This window comes from Pezoporus wallicus, unplaced genomic scaffold (genome assembly GCF_028554395.1).
Source record: "Pezoporus wallicus isolate ANWC-B61680 ecotype Strahan unplaced genomic scaffold, APGP_CSIRO_Pwel_v1 contig_6464, whole genome shotgun sequence".
Taxonomy (NCBI): Eukaryota; Metazoa; Chordata; class Aves; order Psittaciformes; family Psittacidae; genus Pezoporus; species Pezoporus wallicus.
This window is the reverse complement of record NW_026642130.1, coordinates 1,577,037-1,594,837: the sequence shown is the minus strand read 5'-3', so window position 1 is coordinate 1,594,837 and position 17,801 is coordinate 1,577,037. Positions and strand designations below refer to the sequence as shown.

At 44.4% G+C, this 17,801-nt stretch overlaps 1 protein-coding gene across 3 annotated transcripts; it reads right to left on the bottom strand.

Moving 5' to 3' along the window:
• Positions 1–1,170: 1,170 nt before the first annotated feature.
• LOC130608989 (serine protease 55-like) lies at positions 1,171–17,471 on the bottom strand. 3 transcript variants are annotated; one of them, XM_057427497.1, is made up of 6 exons: positions 17,258–17,386; positions 16,651–16,840; positions 15,405–15,652; positions 13,036–13,181; positions 1,466–1,522; positions 1,171–1,394 (listed from the first exon to the last, which is right to left on the bottom strand). In XM_057427497.1, the coding sequence occupies exons 1-6, from the start codon at positions 17,310–17,312 to the stop codon at positions 1,371–1,373; spliced, it is 720 nt and encodes a 239-aa protein (XP_057283480.1). In that variant the 5' UTR covers positions 17,313–17,386; the 3' UTR covers positions 1,171–1,370. The 3 variants fall into 3 exon arrangements, with proteins under 3 accessions (XP_057283480.1, XP_057283479.1, XP_057283478.1); XM_057427496.1 differs by lacking the exon at positions 17,258–17,386 and adding an exon at positions 17,400–17,471 and having other exon boundaries at positions 1,171–1,522; XM_057427495.1 differs by having other exon boundaries at positions 1,171–1,522.
• Positions 17,472–17,801: the final 330 nt, after the last annotated feature.

Below are 17,801 nucleotides of genomic sequence, written 5' to 3'. Positions count from 1 at the left end.
AGATAACACAGAAAATAAAGTCTGACTTTTATGCCTAGATGGACTTGCATTAGCTTAGGGTAGATGAATTAATTCTCATTTACAAGGCTTCTCCACCAGTAGCCAGAAAATATCAAGGTAATTAAAACTAATTCGTGAGGTTCTGTCCCATTGCACATTCACTGAGTTTTATCATTGCTGCAAATTACAGGTGCTTTTATGCTGCTTCAAAGGTGGGACATGAAGAAGACCTTCTCGCTTGCCTCCTTTGCCATCACTTCCAAGAAAAGCAAATGCCTTGTGAAGACCAGAACACATTTTGCAATGCACTTTGCTGCTGAAGAAGGAATGAAGAACCATGCACTGAATGAAGGACCAGCTCAGGTCCAGCTCGGGCTGGATGTGGGCTTCTTAGCAACCATGTAAAAGGCTTCTAACAGAATAATTAAAAAAAAATAAATAAAAAAAAAGTGGTATTTCCTTTAGATTTACCATTTACTTGCAAGGGATTAATTTTGGCTAATTACAAAGCCAAGGGGTAGAAAACTTTGTAGCTTTCTGTAGACAGTATTTTATGGATAGCTCAGAAACAGTTCTCTACAGTCAACTGAATTTTTATCTGTTGCTTTTAACAAACAAAACCCAGCATTTGCAATCCAGGTAAATAAGATTGATTAGTTATATGATGCTACACCTTCCAACACTGGCCACTTAAGGAGACGCTGAATTTGACATGTAGTCAAGTCCCAGCAGCTTGACGTACCATCTAAGAAGCTACTGTGGTCTCTGAATATGCTCCTAGCTTGGGCTAGCTGCAAGATAGAAGATACATTAGTTCCGATGATAATTTGCATTAAGATATGTTAACCCAGAGCTATATTACCAACAGCTAATATGCAACTGCGTAAGCTAAGACCTTTCTTCGGGTTTCAGCTTTCTAACAGGAGCAGCTCCTTCAGATGCCACAATTTGACTTTTCATCTGAACTCAGCAAAAAAATGGTCCTGGTATGACCACCAGTGCAAATTTTCTCAGAGGATTATGGCCTCTCTTGTTTGAGTCTTGATCTTTCATTTCGTTTCAATGGCCTCTGCCTTGCTCTTCTGCCTCATAGTTGCATCTCATTTTGGTGTCTGTATGCTCATGAGTGGGATGGAGTTAACCTGAGACACGATTATATGTGTGAGAGAATGATAAGACATGAGTTCTGACTTTTATTATGTTTTGAAAAAAATCTTCCCTATAGTAATCTAATTGCTATTAAAGAGATAAATAAAAGGAGACAATACTCAAGGGATACCAGCTGTGGCTCAGCCTTGGAGGAAAACAGCTGACTATTAGAATAGTTATCCACACCTTCAATGAAGAAAGGTTTCCCACTTTTGGCTGTTTCAGTCTCTATCCAGTGACGGTAGCTGTAAACAGACAATAAGATCTCATGGGCTGGCTTGTCTGCATGATCTTGTTTCCAGCTGACAATTCCAACCTGAAACCACTTCATGGTGTTCCAGCTGCTGCAAACCAGAGGTCCCCCGCTGTCCACCTATGGCGTAAGAAGGATGTTAGAGCAAGGTCAAACCTCACATCTGTCATCAGCTGAATCCCACAGGCTGATGGGAAAACTGAACTCTATCCCAGGTTCATGAGGATTTTGGGGACAAGGAAATTTTGGACTCAGAATTCTACAGCTCAGACCTGATGTCCTTGCAGAATAAAAAGATACAAAAGGTAAGAGGAGATCAGTCACAAGCTCTGGCTCAGTGCAATGCCCTGTCCTTCTCAGATTCTTCCACACACTCCTGTGGCTCCAGAATGATACCTAAATCCTGTCACCAAGAGACAACATCCAGGAATGAAAAGGGAGATTGCTGTGACTGCTCATTCAGTCTGTGACTTCTCTGCAAAACTGAAGCATGTAGGTGACAGGTAGCTGCCACAATTAATTCTGTGGGCTAGCATCCAGAAATTGGACAAGAGATGAACACTAATCCTGACAAATCCTTCTGGCAACCACAGTAATTTTACTGAAAACTTGCCTGCTACTGCAAGGGCAACCATCACTCACCCAGTGTGTGCAAGCCTTCAAATGCATGTTGCAGCCAGAATGTCCTCCTCTTGGGTGCTGCAGCCTGAACACCAAGAGCACATGCAGTTGCCTATATGACCTCTCCATGCTGTCTCTGAACACAGCCTGAGGAAGTAGAGAAACTAGCACAAAATCTACCCAGCAAAGTGCAGCCTTTTTCTCACAGTTATGGACTTCTTAAGTGCTGTGAAGACCATGCTCTAAATAAGTTCCATTCCACAGTGGGTTTGAATCTTTTTTCTCCCCCATCTCCACTACATGTGGCAAATAAATTCAATGTAAACCTATTTCCTGAAACAACCAGCTTTCCTCTTTCCTGGGAAATGTTTTTCTTCCCTCTTTGCACACTACTCTGAGAAATGTCTTTGTCATTAATGTATGAGCCCCCTTCCTCCAGCAGTTACACTGAGCTAACACACATTAATCAATGAGTAAGGAATTGGCTGTAGCTCCCTGTGCAATGCATCAGCACCTGCTAACGTTTATGGCTGAACTCCTATTCACTTCACTAGATGGAGGGCCCAGGTCACTCATGTATATGAATATGGTTCAACATGCATGCAGGAGGCTAAAATTAAGAAAAATACAGAGCAAATGTTGCTTCAGCATTCAAAGTGTCATAGAATCACAGGATCATTCAGGTTGGAAAAGACCTTTAGGATCATAGAGTCCAACTGTAAATTCAATGCTGTTTACACTGACATGGTGTTACTGTAGCTACATGTCTGCATCTCAGCCAGTGGTGCTGGACCCCCTTCAGGTTCAGGATCTGAAGACATTTCCCAACCCTGTTTCACCAAGAATTTTCATGAATTCTACAGGTGACCTTGCAGCGACCTCAGATCCATGTGTTATCAGTGTCATTGGTGATGGCATCCTGCTTGAATAAATGAACATCTCCTAGGCTGTACGCACAATTAAATTACTGGGAATTTTACTGTTAATCCCCTCAGGACAGGAACAGGCCAAACATATTATCCTGGTAGTGAAAGGAAGGCGCTTCAAGCCTCCTACACTAAGATAATAAATGAAGTCAAGAGAGTGGGAGCCGTTCGCAGGGCAGTGACGCAGCAACGGCTGACAATCCCTCATTGGTGATATGTCGGGGTGCGTCATGCCAGCTTTTCCTAGTGTAGGAGACTTTTAGCACTGGTAGAGCCCACACACACCATCAGGCAAGTTTGGTTTCAGTGTTCAATTTGGAGGCTGTTCACACTTGCAAAGGATCTTTCTCCCAGAGCTCTTAAGTACCAGTTAATCCCTGATACCTTGTGACTATCCCTGGGGGAAAAGTCTTATCTTATTTCATAACTGAAAAAAACACAGCGGAAAAGTGATGAGATTTGCATGAGGCAACAGCAGAGCCAGGAATCCCTGTTTAAACCATACATCATGCATTTTCCTTTCAAATCAGATCTGCTTTTCACTGTTTGCCTCTCTACCCATGTTCATTTTGTTCTCTGCCTGGTCAGTGGGGAAAGGGATAGCTATCTGCAGGGCTTGGGGGAATATCCACTGTGCAAAGAGATTTAAAACCTAGGCAGAGAGTTAGACAGAGCTGTGAAAACCCAGGCAGCAGCTGCAAATCCATTTCTTTAATCCACAAACTCTGAGATGCAAATCCTGCTTCAGATCCCTTTCCACATGGGCTGAGCTGGTCTGCTCCAATGGGTGCAACTTCTAACATGATATTTCTCTTCAGGGATTTAACTTGATGATTTTATCACGAAGTGGGCTAAATCATCCTCTCTATGTGATAAACTCACTCACAGAATTATAGTAGGAGCCCAGATGAATCAATAGTCTGGGTTTTACAGGCCTAAAGATAGAGAAAATAAACTCAGTTCTTGGACATTTCTTAATATCCCTGTATCCAACTTAAGCTCTCAGTAATCTTGGCCCAAGGTTTTTCCATCCTTGTGTAGGAGAGGCTGTGAGAGGAGCGAGCTGGTACGATTATCTAAGCTCCGTGATGTTTCCAGTAGCATTAATTTAGTGAACGCTCAGATTAACAACTGAAGATCGAAGATTTTATGCTGCTTTCAGCCTCCCGCATCCTGGTGGTGAAATACTTCTGGTCAACAGCACACAACCAGATACCTGCTTCTGATCTTCAGCCTCAGTGCCAAGTTACTGGACAGAAAAATGTTCTGAAAATAGCACCTTTGCTTCTGTTCCACAATTCTTGTCAACTAGAAGATGACTGAAAAGCAACATCAAATCAGATCTGGTGCTGAACTCATGCCTTCCACAACTGCATGTTAATCCTTCGATCAGGAGAGGTGAGAGCAATGATGTATTCACTGGTAAATAGTTCTGGGTTATATAAAAACTGTCACCAACTAACAATGCACTTAAGAGCTTTGTTCACTGAAGCTAATAAAAAGTTTCATCCTTTTCAATGTGGCCAAAACTTTTTTGTGAACATCAGGTGCATTTCTGCTGACTTTAGTGGGCTTTGGATCAAGAACGTTATCTGCTTCCTTTCTGTATTTGTATCCATGCCTGCAACATGGGTAATTGATCAGAACAAACACATTCAGCCACATAAATCTTCTTAGGTGGGAGAAGTTCTGAGGAACGGAGAACAACCCATCTGATACTCGTTAGGTGGATACACAATCCTTGCACTCATTGCTAGTTTCATTTTCATGTTGGTAAGCTCTGTGTAAATTGGAGAGAATTAGCATGTGAATAACAACACTTGCCATTAGAGTTGCCCTGGCTGCAGGAAATAAAGGATTTTTCAAACATGATTTCTTTAGTTATTTCACTATGAACAAGCTATCTTTAGAGAAAGGCAGGAGGAAAGAGGCTATGGCTGTTTTTAGTATGCAGGTATCAAAAGTGACTCAGGTAACACAGAGCACTTGGACTCCTTTCATAGGATCCCCTTGTGATCTCAGTGATCTTCAGCTACTCTGTCCCTCCATCCACTTGCTGGAAAATGACAAGACTGCCCAACTCTATTCTCACTGATGTCAGCAGGGTCCATTAGTTGCACAGACTTACAGGCAGTTACAATGCATCTGGACCAAACCCCATGTGGCCCAGACTCCGATCTCTGACAGTCATCTGTAGCAAGTACTCAGGGAAGGAGAATGAGAAACAGGACAAGTATTTACAGAGTTGTATTTACATCACAGTGGTTAATAGCCTTAGAGAGATCTTCATCCAGGAAGTTATCTAATTGCTTTTTGAATCCATTTATCCCTTAGGATAAATACCCACAACATCCTGGTCAGTGACTTCCATAGTTTAATTATCTGTTGGATGAAAATACACTTCCTTCTCTTTGTTTTAAATCCTCTGGCTGATACAACCATCTGACACTCCCTCCTTCATATGTTTTTAACAGCAGGAACAAGAGGACAGCTTTTGACTGTCCTCTCCTTGCTGCTCATGACTTTAGAAATCTGTGTCATATCTCCATCTGACATCTCTTTTTCAGCCTCGGAGTCCTGCTCTATTATTCCCCTTTCCAACAGAAACCATTCCATGTCCCTGTTCATCCCTCCTACTCTACCCTTGTCCTTTTCTAAAACTACTTGTCCTTTCTCTGATGGGGTAGATGGGAATCATAGCACGTAAGACATAGGCTTCCAAGATTAGTGCCCTAGCATAACATGCATTTGCTTTCCTAGTAATTCATAATGCCCTCATTGCATTTTTGATCTCCACAGAGCCTCAGGCTGATGTTTTTGAAGGACTATCCACAGCTGCTCCAAGATCTTACAAGGTAATATTTAAATTAGAGCCTATCATTGCATGTGTACTGCTGGAGTTGCTTCTCCCTATATACATTACTTTTCCTTTATCAACAATGAACTGCATCTGCTGTTTTAACCTCCAGTAACTCTGAATGATGAGATCCTGCTGCACCTCTGCACAGTCAGTTTTACTTGTGACCACCGCGAAAAATGCCGTGGCACTGGCTGACTTGGTCATCTCAGCATTCACCCTCCTTGAACATCACAATTCCTTGCATAGATGCCAACAAAACTCCATCTGTAAGTCCCTTCTCTTGTCAAATCCTTCCTCTGTCTTGCCTCCCTTTCAAACCAAAGCACTTCTACTTCATGACAGTTGACTTTCTCCATGAGCCTTTGGTGAGAAGTCTCGCTAAAAGAGTTTTAGAAGTCTCAGCACATTACATCAGCTGGATCACCCTCTGCCACATGCTTGTCGACTTCTTCAAAGAATTTAAATCCGCCTGTGAGTCATGACTTCCCCTTAAAGCTGTGTTGACTCACTGAATGAGAAGTGGCCCCTCTGAGTCATCACACCAATTCCCCCACTCTGAGGGCAAGCACACATTGGATGTTCAGCTCCATTCAGAGATGTTCTGCTCCCCACAGCTTCACCCACCAGGCACACAAAGTAATGCTGGACCCTCTTGCTGCAAAACGAAGAACTTCAGTCTGAGGGAGCAAAAAAAACTCAGAAGAAGAAAGCAGAAGAGACATGGGATATCATCAACATCCCAGATCCTTGCAACAGGAAGGAATGATTTTGACAGATTACAGAATTAAGCCACAACAGCTTGAATGTGTTCACTTGTCTGCCCATATCATAAAATGATAAAATGATGAAAGCCCTACAAACCCATGGGACACAGCAAAAGTGCTCTGATTCTTATGAGCGGCACATCAAAGCACCCTTCAGAAGCAAATTTAAGAGGCTGCAAATGCAGAAATATTTCTACTGCTTTGCTCTGGAGCTTCCCAAGATACTTTCCTACTTAAAAAAATTCACCCCTTCAGGAAAAAAAAACAAAAACAAACCCACCTCATCATGTTAGCAATAGTTCAGTGATGGAGAATCCACCGGAAGGGTGGAGAGTGGCTCATTCTCTTCAAGATTAAGGTAAGGTATGAACATGAAGTAATTTTGCATCACTACTAATAACTTTGAACTGAAATGTGGTTAGCTTTGACTTCTGGTTCCCAGGAGAGCTTTGTCTGATAGACAAACCTCAGACCTCACACAGGCATTCTGCATCCCTACAGACTATAATCAGACCTCCATCTAGCCACCTCTGCTCAGGCATTTTGAAGAGCCTGAGGGATTGACCATGCTTCCTTGCTTTCTGACCATTTCCTTGCATCTGTGATAATTTACCCATATAGACCTAATTTTCATTTGCAGACTTTTTCTTAAAACAAAAATTCTATTTAACAAGTCTTTCTTTGCAGTTTTAGAGCCGTGTTAGCACCAGTAAAAGGATGCAAGAGCTTTTGTTAGTTCTTCACTGGTGTAGCACTCTTATGCACAGATGAAGTGAGGGTGCAAGAAGTGAGTTCAGCTCCAGACTGATCACCTCTTCTTGGTGCTTCCAGGGCAAGTGTCAAGCCCCCACTGCAGACACGTTACTGGCTCTGGGGCATAGTTTGAGATAGGCAGTGGGATGCCAGGGGGATATCCTGGGATATCTAAAATCACACTGGAGATTTGGATGTAGGCACTGTCCTGCCTTGGAGTCCTGTGTTTCTCTGTGGTCTTAACACCTTGGTCTTGCTTTTAGTTAACACAGAGCAACAAACACTTGTACAGGGATTTATCTAATTTTAAAATAGGTGGTTGAAACAGCCTCAATGACTTTGAAGGGGGGCGGGGGGGGGGGGGGGTGTGTGTCTCACTATTGATGGGAAGAGATTTGGTAGATGCATATGGCTATAGAAATTATTTATATGTATGTGGCCTGATAAATCCCACACAGGGTTGTACAACAACTACTGCTGTTTCTATAGCTATGTAGGATGAGAGCCCTGATTATCCCAGGTGCTGTAAAGGGCATTTGCCCTTTCCAAACTGCTGACAGTATATGTAGGCAGGACATACTTTAGGTCAAGGAAAGAGGTCCTTTCCTGCCTTTTTATGAACTAAAGAAATCAAAACCCATTGCTGTAGTTGCATCCTAGTGTCAATTTAGACATTAATCAGAGATGGCCAAGATCACCTCCTGGTACAGTCGGTGGAAGGGGATAGATAACTTCAGCCCATGACTCAGATCAGCCCTACACTGGGGAACAGTGTAGGACATGATGAAGCAGAGCTGGAACCATCCTACTGCTTGTTTGTGGCTACACAATGATTCCTTTCCCTGGAAGTCGGGCTAAGGACTGGTTCCCCCTTCATCTGCTGCTGACCTGAACCGAATGTGAACTGTGACTTTGAGCTGAACACACTCTGTCCTAATCACCACATCACAGAGCTACCCTTCAGACCCCCTTTGCAGAGAATCTCTAAAATATAATTGGGCTGTTTACTGAATTTTGTCTGGATAGGCAAGACACTGAAGGAGGCATTTGCTTTCAATCTCTTATACTCTAATTATTGTTCCAGTTACCATTGCATCAGAGCCTAACAAAAGATGCTTGAGAAAGCAAGGAATTAGATATCAATTGTGGTTCATGGGGTCATGGAAGAAATGTAGCACGCAAAAAATAATGCGTAGGCCATCTCTAGTGTCTCTTCTTTAGCACTTGTACACCATGAACATCCATTAATGCTAATGTTTATGGCTAAACAGAACTATAAGTCAATTACAGATCCTGTTAGTGTTAATTCACAGTCAATCTATGTATTTGTCTGCAGAATTGCAAGGGAATTGGTATGCCATAGATTTTTTTTCCTTTTAAGTGAATGGATTTTTATTTTTTTTTTCTTTTAAGTACAAATACTTGGAAGCTCTGTTATTCAATCTCCTTGAGTTAATGTAGGAATATCATCAGTGATCCACAAATTAGTCTTGTCTGGTACTAGTATGATGGTAGCTAGTAAAATGTCTGAGCTTTCCTATGCATTTCCTGTTGCCATTAAGGCAGTGGTCAGTAGGATGAACCTTCTACATGATGCCTGGATGAAGATATCTGTGTGGTTTTAGTTACTCATATAAAACAGCTTGTTGCAAATACAGTACATGAATGACATACAGTGCAAAGACCTAGGATGGTAATCCTTTGGATCCAGATGAGGGTTGTATGGACTTACAACCTTGGGTCTAGATGTAATTTGCCCATCTTAGCCTGGCTCTGGATATGAACAAATGTATCCCAATTTTCAGCAAAGCTCAGGTAAGGTTAACATAAGGCTTTTATCCACTTCATGTCCAAACAGATCATGCACCTATGCAGTGCATGGCTTCCATGTTTCCTGTGACCACATCTACAATAGCAAACTCGGCACCTCCAGGGCTTGTTCCCTGATTAGGTGTCTTTGCTTTGCCCACACTGCTATTCCTTCCTGGCCTCTAAAGTGATCCAAAGTGATTATTGTGGGTGGCTCTTGACTTATGAAAAAGCTGGGGCTGTGTCAGGCAATAGGATGAGAGGCAGTGGTCCTAAATTAAAACACAGGAAGTTTCACCTGAACATGAGGAAGATCTTCTTTACTGTGAGGGTGGCTGAGCATTGAAATAGGGTGCCCAGGGAGATTGTGAAGTCTCCTTTCTTGGAGATATTGAAGAACCATCTGGACATGGTCCTGAGTAATGTGCTCTAGATGAACTTGCTTGAGCGGGGGGTTTGGACTAGATGACCTCCAGTGGTCCCTTCCAACCTTAACCATTCTGTGATTCTGTTATTCTGTGATTCTGTGTCTGGAAGTCATCCAGGAGACACCTTGTTAGCACAGACCAAAAACATGCCCCAAACATCTTGACAGTGCTGACTTTGTAAAAGATTTAGGTATTCTGAAATCTGGCCTCATTCTCATTTGACATACAAACATAGCTCAATAGATTGCACTGCCTGCAGTGTGCCTTGCTATCTGCCCAGGGCAGATGAATTGGTGTCCAATAGTCTATGCTGCAAAACAAGCATTGGGTTCAGCCCTGACCTTCCAGTTCATGACCAGGTAGCCTACTACGGACAAGCCACAGGATTTCTGAACCAGCCTAGAAAGGTCACAGTGTGCTCTACTTGACTTCAATCAGTACTTCCCAGAAAACTGTCCATCAGCAACATGTTTCCCCTGCAGCAAATCAGTGAATTCTGGTGAAGTCACCTATTTCTTCCTTGAAGAGTTCCACTTCTAGCCTGGGGTGTGATTTTGTCTTGCTCTTGTTACCTCAGGTTGCAAGACGTTTCTGCCTTGTCAACCTTCTCCTGAATGTGGGCAGTAGCTGGGTTATGAGCATTATCACACATGCAATCATTGTGTACTTCCACTGCTTGGAAGGCTCACATTTCTAGTTCATTTCTCAGACAATTCTAACATTTTGTAGATCAAAATAGTACCCTCATCAGCCTTCTGAATACAGGCGATTCATTTTGCTGGGTACAAGTGCTCTTGCTGTTTCATCGGCATAATTCAGCTGCAGAACTTAAGGCTGGGCTGGGAAGTGCATTCTTTAATCATGTTAATGTTATCCTGTGACAGTTTTCTTTTTAAATTTTTTGATTGAATTTAATGGAGGTGAAAGTTGCTAGATGAATGGTTTCAGAGACAGATGCTTTCTGGCTAATCAAAAATGATTCTGCAAAGGAAACTTCCCCTCTGCTGCCCAGCTACAAGGTCAGCTCACAATGGCTTTGCAGTCCACAGTCTGTGTACCTGCTGTCTTTGCCTAAATGGCAGAGGATCCCTCTCTGTCCTGGATGTTGTTTTAGTTCCCTCAGCAAATGATTACTACAGGACAATGCTGTGTATACATGCGTCTGCCCATCTGTCCCCCTGCAAACACATGCAGATGTGTAAGAAAACCCTTTGCCTAGTGGGCAATGGAGCTCTTAGTCCTGAAGCAGAGGCTGCAGGGCAGCCCAGTCCTTACCACTGAAGGCTGGATGCTATGAAAGGCATTTTTTGGCTTTCAGACTGTTTGACACCAGAACAGCAATCCCACAGGTGGAATATGTTCTGAGGTACAAGTTCTGAGTAAGGTTTTCCCACATTTGAGTGTTCATGTCAGCTCTCTCCCCTTAGTATTCCCTGATGTCAAACCCTGCTCAAACTCTATCATTTCACCTGAAAAGTCCATCATCCCTGTCGTGGTTTAAACCCTAGCCAGACAGCTTGTTCACTCACTCCCAGTGAGTGGTGCTGGGCTGGAAGCAATCGAGCCCCCCCCCCCAGCGCTCTCCCCTTCCCCGCTCCCAGACGGATGGGGAGGAGGATCGAAAGAGTGCAACTCCCACGGGTTGAGACAAGAACAGTCCAGCAACCAATGTACAACACAAATCACCACCGCTACCACCAACGACAACAATGATAAGAGAAAATAACAAGGGAAGAGAATACGATACCACCAGCCAAGAAACAAATCCGACCCAGAAGACCCTGTGTCCTTCTGGGTAACTCCCAGTTACCCTCCCCGGGCATGACGTGCTGTGGTATGGAATACGTCTTTGGTTAGTTTGGGTCAGGGGTCCTGTCTCTGCTTCCTCCCAGCTTCCCCTCCTCCCTGGCAGAGCATGAGCCTCACAAAGTCCTTGGTCAGGGTAAACATTACTTAGCAACAACTGAAAACATCGGTATTATCAGCACTGTTCCCAGGCTGAAAGTCAAAACACAGCACTGCACCAGCTACCAAGAAGGAGAAAAATTGACTGCTACTGCTAAACCCAGGACAATCCCATATCATGAACTCATTGTAGTAAGTTGTGACTAGTTCTGGCACCCACAGGCCAACCTGCCACGTTAGCAAAAGACATTTGGATAAAAGCAAGGACCTCCCCTGAGAAACGTTTCTAATATTTCTAATATTCAAAGAAAGTCCTGCACCCCCACTGTCTAGGTCATAGAATCAGAGAATCATAAAATCATAGAATCATAGAATCAACTAGGTTGGAAAAGACCTCTAATATCATCAAGTCCAACCCCAGGACTGCCAAGTCCACCACTAAACCATAGACCCACTGGAAGGCTTCATCTACACAGTTATTAACACTTCCAGGGACAGTGATTCCACCACTTCCCTGGGCAGCCTGTTCAATGCCTCTCTTCCAGTACTCTCCCTGTGAAGAAGTTTTTCCTAATACCCAATCAAAACCTTCCCTGGATCAGCTTGAGGCCATTACCTCTTGTCCTATTGCTTGTTACTCAGGAGAAGAGACCAGCCCCACTTCACTACAACCTCCTTTCAGGTAGCTGTAGAGAGCAGTATGGTTCCCCCTGAGCCTTTTCTTCTCCAGACTAAATACCCTCAGACCCCTCAGCTGTTACTCATAGGACTTGTGCTCCAGAGCCTTCACCAGCTCCATTGCCCTTCTCTGGACCTTCTCCAGCACCTCAATGTCTTTCTTGTAGTGAGGGGCCCAGAAGTGAACACAGGATTAGAAGTGGAGCCTCAGCAGTGCTGAGCACAGGGGGATGATCACTGCCCTGGCCCTGCTGCCCACACTATTGCTGATACAGGCCAGGATGCTGTTGACCTTCTTGGCTGCCTGGGCACAAGCTGGATCATGTTCAGCTCCATCAGTCAGCACCCCCAGGGCCTTTTTTGCAGAGCAGTTTTCCAGCCCCTCTTCCCCAAGCCTGGAGCATTGCATGGGGTTGTTGTGGCCCAAATACAGGACAGGGCACTTTGCCTTGTTGAATTGCATGCTATCGGCCACAGCCCACTGATCCAGCCTGTCCAGATCCCTCTGCAAACCCTCCTGTCCTTCAGCAGATGAACAATCCCAGCCAACTTGATGTCATCTGCAAATTTACCGAGGATGCGCTCAATTCCCTCATCCAGATCATCAGTGAAGGTGTTAAAAAACAGGGGCCCTGAGGGACATCACTAGTGACTGATCGCCAGCTAGATGTGGTACCATTTACCACCACTAATATTGTGGGTCAATATACCTTCGCAGGAAGTTCCTTGGCCCCTGGGCATCCTGCTCTGGCCTCCTGCAGGGAAACTTTAGCAATCCCAGGAAGCCACGGGAAGGATCACTGTTCATTCCTGAAGTGAAGGCTCTCTCCTCCAGTGTCTCTGTGCCCTTCCTAGGCAGCATGCCCATCCATATGTCTGTTTATTTTACCTGTGACTGCCAAGCACCTCTTCCTTTCTCCATCTCAGCACACAGCGTGTTCTCCACTAGCTGTGGGATACTCTTCAAGCACTGCTGCCTGCTGATGAGCTTCACTGGTGCTTTCTGCATCATGTGGGATGTTGGCCTTGCAATTGCTAACAAGGTAGTGAAAAGAGAACAATTAACAAAACCTGCAGAGCTAGTAAGTGTGCAACCACTAGTTAGCGTGAAACCACAGCCAGAGACTGGCCTTTGGGACTGCCCTCAGCTGAATTTGTAAAGCATCTCATGGCAAGAGGGTCTCAGGCCACAACCCTATGGCCTTGGGGTCATGGGGGCTTAAGAGAGGCTCTCCAAATGTTGGCAAAGATAAGTTTGTGCTCTTGACTTCACACCAGATTAGAAGGTGGGTAGGCAGGTAGAAAGGGGGGAGGTGTTAATGGGTAATGCTGAAATCCTGGGGAGTGAAAGCTTGCTAAATGTGATTTAAAAAATCACTTATTTTGTAGATGAACTCTGGGATGTGGTACAGCTGGAGGACCCCCGAAGGATAGCTTATCCTGTGCATCTTGGTGATGACCTGAGATAAGCTGCACTGCTCACCTTGGGTTTCCCACTCATATTTCCAGAGAGCTCAGTTCGAGGGATTCTTCACAGAGTCCTGTGCAAGCCCTGTGGAGGTAAGTCCACTGAGCTTTACCCAGAACAGATGCTCTTGTTATCCCCATGCTCTCCTGGATGGCTGTGCCTCACACAGGGCACCAGCTGCACATTCCACAAAGTGGTTCTCAAGATGGTGGTATAAAATGGAAATAATTGCTTTATTTTTCCCTTCAGATGGGAAAACAGAAATCAGGCACCATCAAGTGACAAAAAAGACTGAAAATACGCAGGGCTACTTGGAAAAGCCGCTCGTTTCACCCTCACTCCTCTTTAAAGTGAACCTGTTCAGGAACAAATGGACTTTTGGAGGATGTTGCTGCTGGGGAGACCTAAAGAATTTCTTCATCACCTTTGGGAAGGTGGAACTCAAAGGTAAGATCTAATAGACAGAAATTTGTCAGGTCCCTTTCTAAGCTAAGATGGGGCCACTCCTGGAATTGCGCCAACAGATTAAAGTGCTTTGAGGTAAGCATCTCCAAGGAGGTGGCTCTACTTGTTGAGGTCTGACTGCAGCTGAAGGGGAGTCAGGCTAGTGCTGCCTGAGGTGCCACCTACAAAAGGCTGGTAGAGACCAGAAATGACCAATTTTCCTCTGCTAAGGAACAACGCCTCATACTTTTCTGTATGGCCCATATCACACCATCACACATCCCTCTCACCAAACCCAGCTTCTGCTGGTTTCTTCTGAAACACCTCCAGAAGAGAAGGGGTGTGTGCCAGGGCTGAGCACATTGACCTCACACTGAGTGCAATTTGGATAGCAGGAGCCACGTTGCCTGTGCCCACACAGCAGCATGAGACTGATATCTGGAGCCATGGCATGCATTTTGCAAAGAGCCTAGCTAAAGAGATATCCTGCCAAGCAGCAGAGTGACTCTGCAGCAGCCACCTGCTTTTCTGTTTCTAAGAGCGTGTTACCTTGGTGAAATGGGAGAGTTTCACAACTGTAACATACTGTTGTGCTATGCATTACAGTATGTGAGGCAAATGAAGCCTAAGAAGGAAAATGCAGTTTCAGAGAGAAGGCAGTAACCCTTTCGAGCAAAATAGCAAGGATTAAATAGGACACTTACTAAATCCTAAAAAGGACTGTCAAAGCCTCAAGGCACCACCCTGCCCACTCTTTCCTGATTAATTCTTTCCAATAATGAAAACGCCTATTAGCCATTTAGTAACATTTGTTCAGGATAGATGTTTTGGGTCACAATAAGTGCTGGAGCTACTTTCATTAATGCTTAAACAATTAGCAACAGCAATCTGCTCTTCTGAATGAATAAAGAGGAGAGGTGGCCAGTACCATTGAATCAATCTGGTTCAGGAAGGCATTAAGCCAAAGATAACCCTACACCCACATTTCCCTTACTTCAGACCAGCATAGACCCAGTCTAACTTGCTGACCAGGGTTGAGCTTGTCTTACTTTGGATGCCAAAATATGCATCCAAAGAAAGTTTGAGTTTCTGCAGAGCAAAGATGGCTCTAAGGTTTCAGCTTGAATATACATGCTCAGGGTACCAGGGACTTTGCTCTGGCGGTCACTTCACGACTGCTGTTGCACTGAACAGAGAACTGGTGGATGTGCAGAGGCTGCAGGGGTCTGGATGTGTTTACCAGGGAGGTAGAGAGTGGAAGTTAGTGGGGGTGATCCTTCCTGTGAGACAACATTTACTTTAAATGGATAAATGATTAGAAAATAGATCTTCTGACAGCATCTCACCTGCACTTGTGGTTCCCCACCCTGCAACCCAGCAGTGTTGCCACGTATTGATGTCATGCATGAAGGGCAAGCAGACAGGGATTTTCTCATTGCTGAACTCAATGGGAGAGCTGAGCAGGATCAGAGCAATGTCATTTTGCATGGTCATTCTGTCAAATTTTTCATGGATGATCAAGCTGTCTGGCTTATGTTCTTCCAGCAGGACACTGAGGTCAGTTCCCCCCACTAAAACAGTGAGGTCTGGTGGCCTTATGAACAAAAAAGAAGCAGGGTAGGGATAAGCAAACATATAGGCTTTGTGTTATAAAGGTTGGTGCCTCCTGAGCAGGGTAGGGTGGTGCTCAGCAAATTTCACAGGCAGGTTAGCTATAAATATTGCAGAAATTTACCTTCACTTCTAGGCAAAGCTGATCTTCGGGGGAGAGAGGTGTAACCAAGTCATAAATAGCCCACTTCCTAATGAACAGATGGCTTGGGCTGAATATTGTGGATCTCTGGTGCCCTAGCTTGGCAGCTCCAGACTGAGCAGTCTGCTCTCAGACCTGCCAAAGTTTGGAAGGGGCTCACAGAGGGCTTGACCCTTCCTCTGAGCAGTGCATGGGGTTGATTTATCCAGAAGCTACTGCTTTAAAATCAGACTCTTCATAAAGTAAAGGTGTTTGCTATATGAAAGCAAGAGTAATTTGGGGGTTAGAATAAGGTGTAATGGAATACATCTCTTTTTATAAGGTACTGCAACATGTGTAGACACACAGAATCATAGAATCACAGAATGGTTTGGATTGGAAGGGACCTTAAAGCTCATCCAGTTCCAACCCCTGCCATGGGCAGGGACACCTTCCACTAGACCAGGTTGCTCAAAGCCCCATCCAACCTGGCCTTGAGCACTGCCAGGCAAGGGGCAGCCACAGCTTCTCTGGGCAACCTAAGAACAGGTAATGCTTGGGCCCATCAGGACAGCATCACAGGCATTTATAAAAGGTTGCTCAGATCATCCTTTAAAATATTCCCCTTCTGCATCTCCTGGTTATCCAGATTCATTCACATTTCTGTTGTACCTCTACCTCTGATAAAAAATGATCCTGTTTTCCCCAAAGGAAGCAATTCCTGTTTTCAAGACTCTCTTTCTGGCTCAGTAACATTTATCTTGCACTTAACCCCAAGGACATTCATATCCTACTCCCACAAGGAGGAATGTTATCAACCCACTGTGCCTGGGCTGTCCTCACTTCCCCTCAATACTCACATCTCTTCTCCAAAGCAATGAGCTGCAGTCAAAATCCACAATACGCTGATTATGGTGCCTCCACAGACATGTCTCCCATTGCTCTGGATGCTCACATGCCACGGGAACTCCCCTTCTATGGCGTATCTCCCCTTTGTGAACCTCTTGCCTGTCCCCTGAAAGGACTCGTAAGATGGTCGGAGGCCACATTCTGGGAACAAAATGAGACATATTGCTCATGTACAGCAGTGGCACTGCCTGTGCTACAAAACTAGAGAACAGAACATCAGCTAAAGCATTGGCCTGTAATTGTCCATGCTACTTTATCCAAAGCCCTTGGTATCACTGTAGCCACCCCAAAACTGCGCTCTGCCAAGCAATGCCCAGGCACTTTGGGGCTAGCATGGCCACCGATGGTTTCCCATTGGCAGGCTGGATAAAATTCTTGTTTAGGGACTATGAGTGGAGAAGTTCAGCATCAGGCTGTAGTCTAAGTCATACATATTCCACCAAAAATAAGGAATAAGCCCAGTCCTGTTTGATATAGCAATAGGTGTATATCCTGTAGGGCTACTAGCAGTTCTGCTCTCCTCATCATTTCTGAACATAAAAATTTGAGAAGAAAAACCTGCACTGACGCTGCTGATCAGAAAAGTTAAACAAAGGAGGGTAAACAACAGCATTGCAATCCCAGTCTTGGACCAACGTTCTGACAACAGAGCAGTGATGCTTCCGCAGCAGTGGACATCTTCCCCATTCCATGTTCTCACCAGAGACAACACACATCTCTGCTGGGGCAACCAGGATGTGACATCACACAATCAGATTGTTTCTGATGACATCACCGCTGGATGCTGTCTTTTCTCAGGCAGTAAGGGAAAGGTTAGTGATTCCCAAGAGGCTTGGGATTTCATTTAGGTATGATAGGGATAGGGCAGCAGTGAAATTCCTGTCTGTATCCCGGACTGAATTTCACATGGTACTGCAGTAGCGGACTTCATGATTTGGGTGCTTGTAGTAGTTTTTGAATCTTGAACCATGTTCTTCTTTCTGAAGACCCTAGATGCTGGTCCTGCATCAGCTTTCATCTTCTACTCTGAGAAGTGCTGAAGCCTATGAAAATCTGAATTAATTTTCTCTTTTTCATTTAGACCATGTCTATGTTCTCAGAA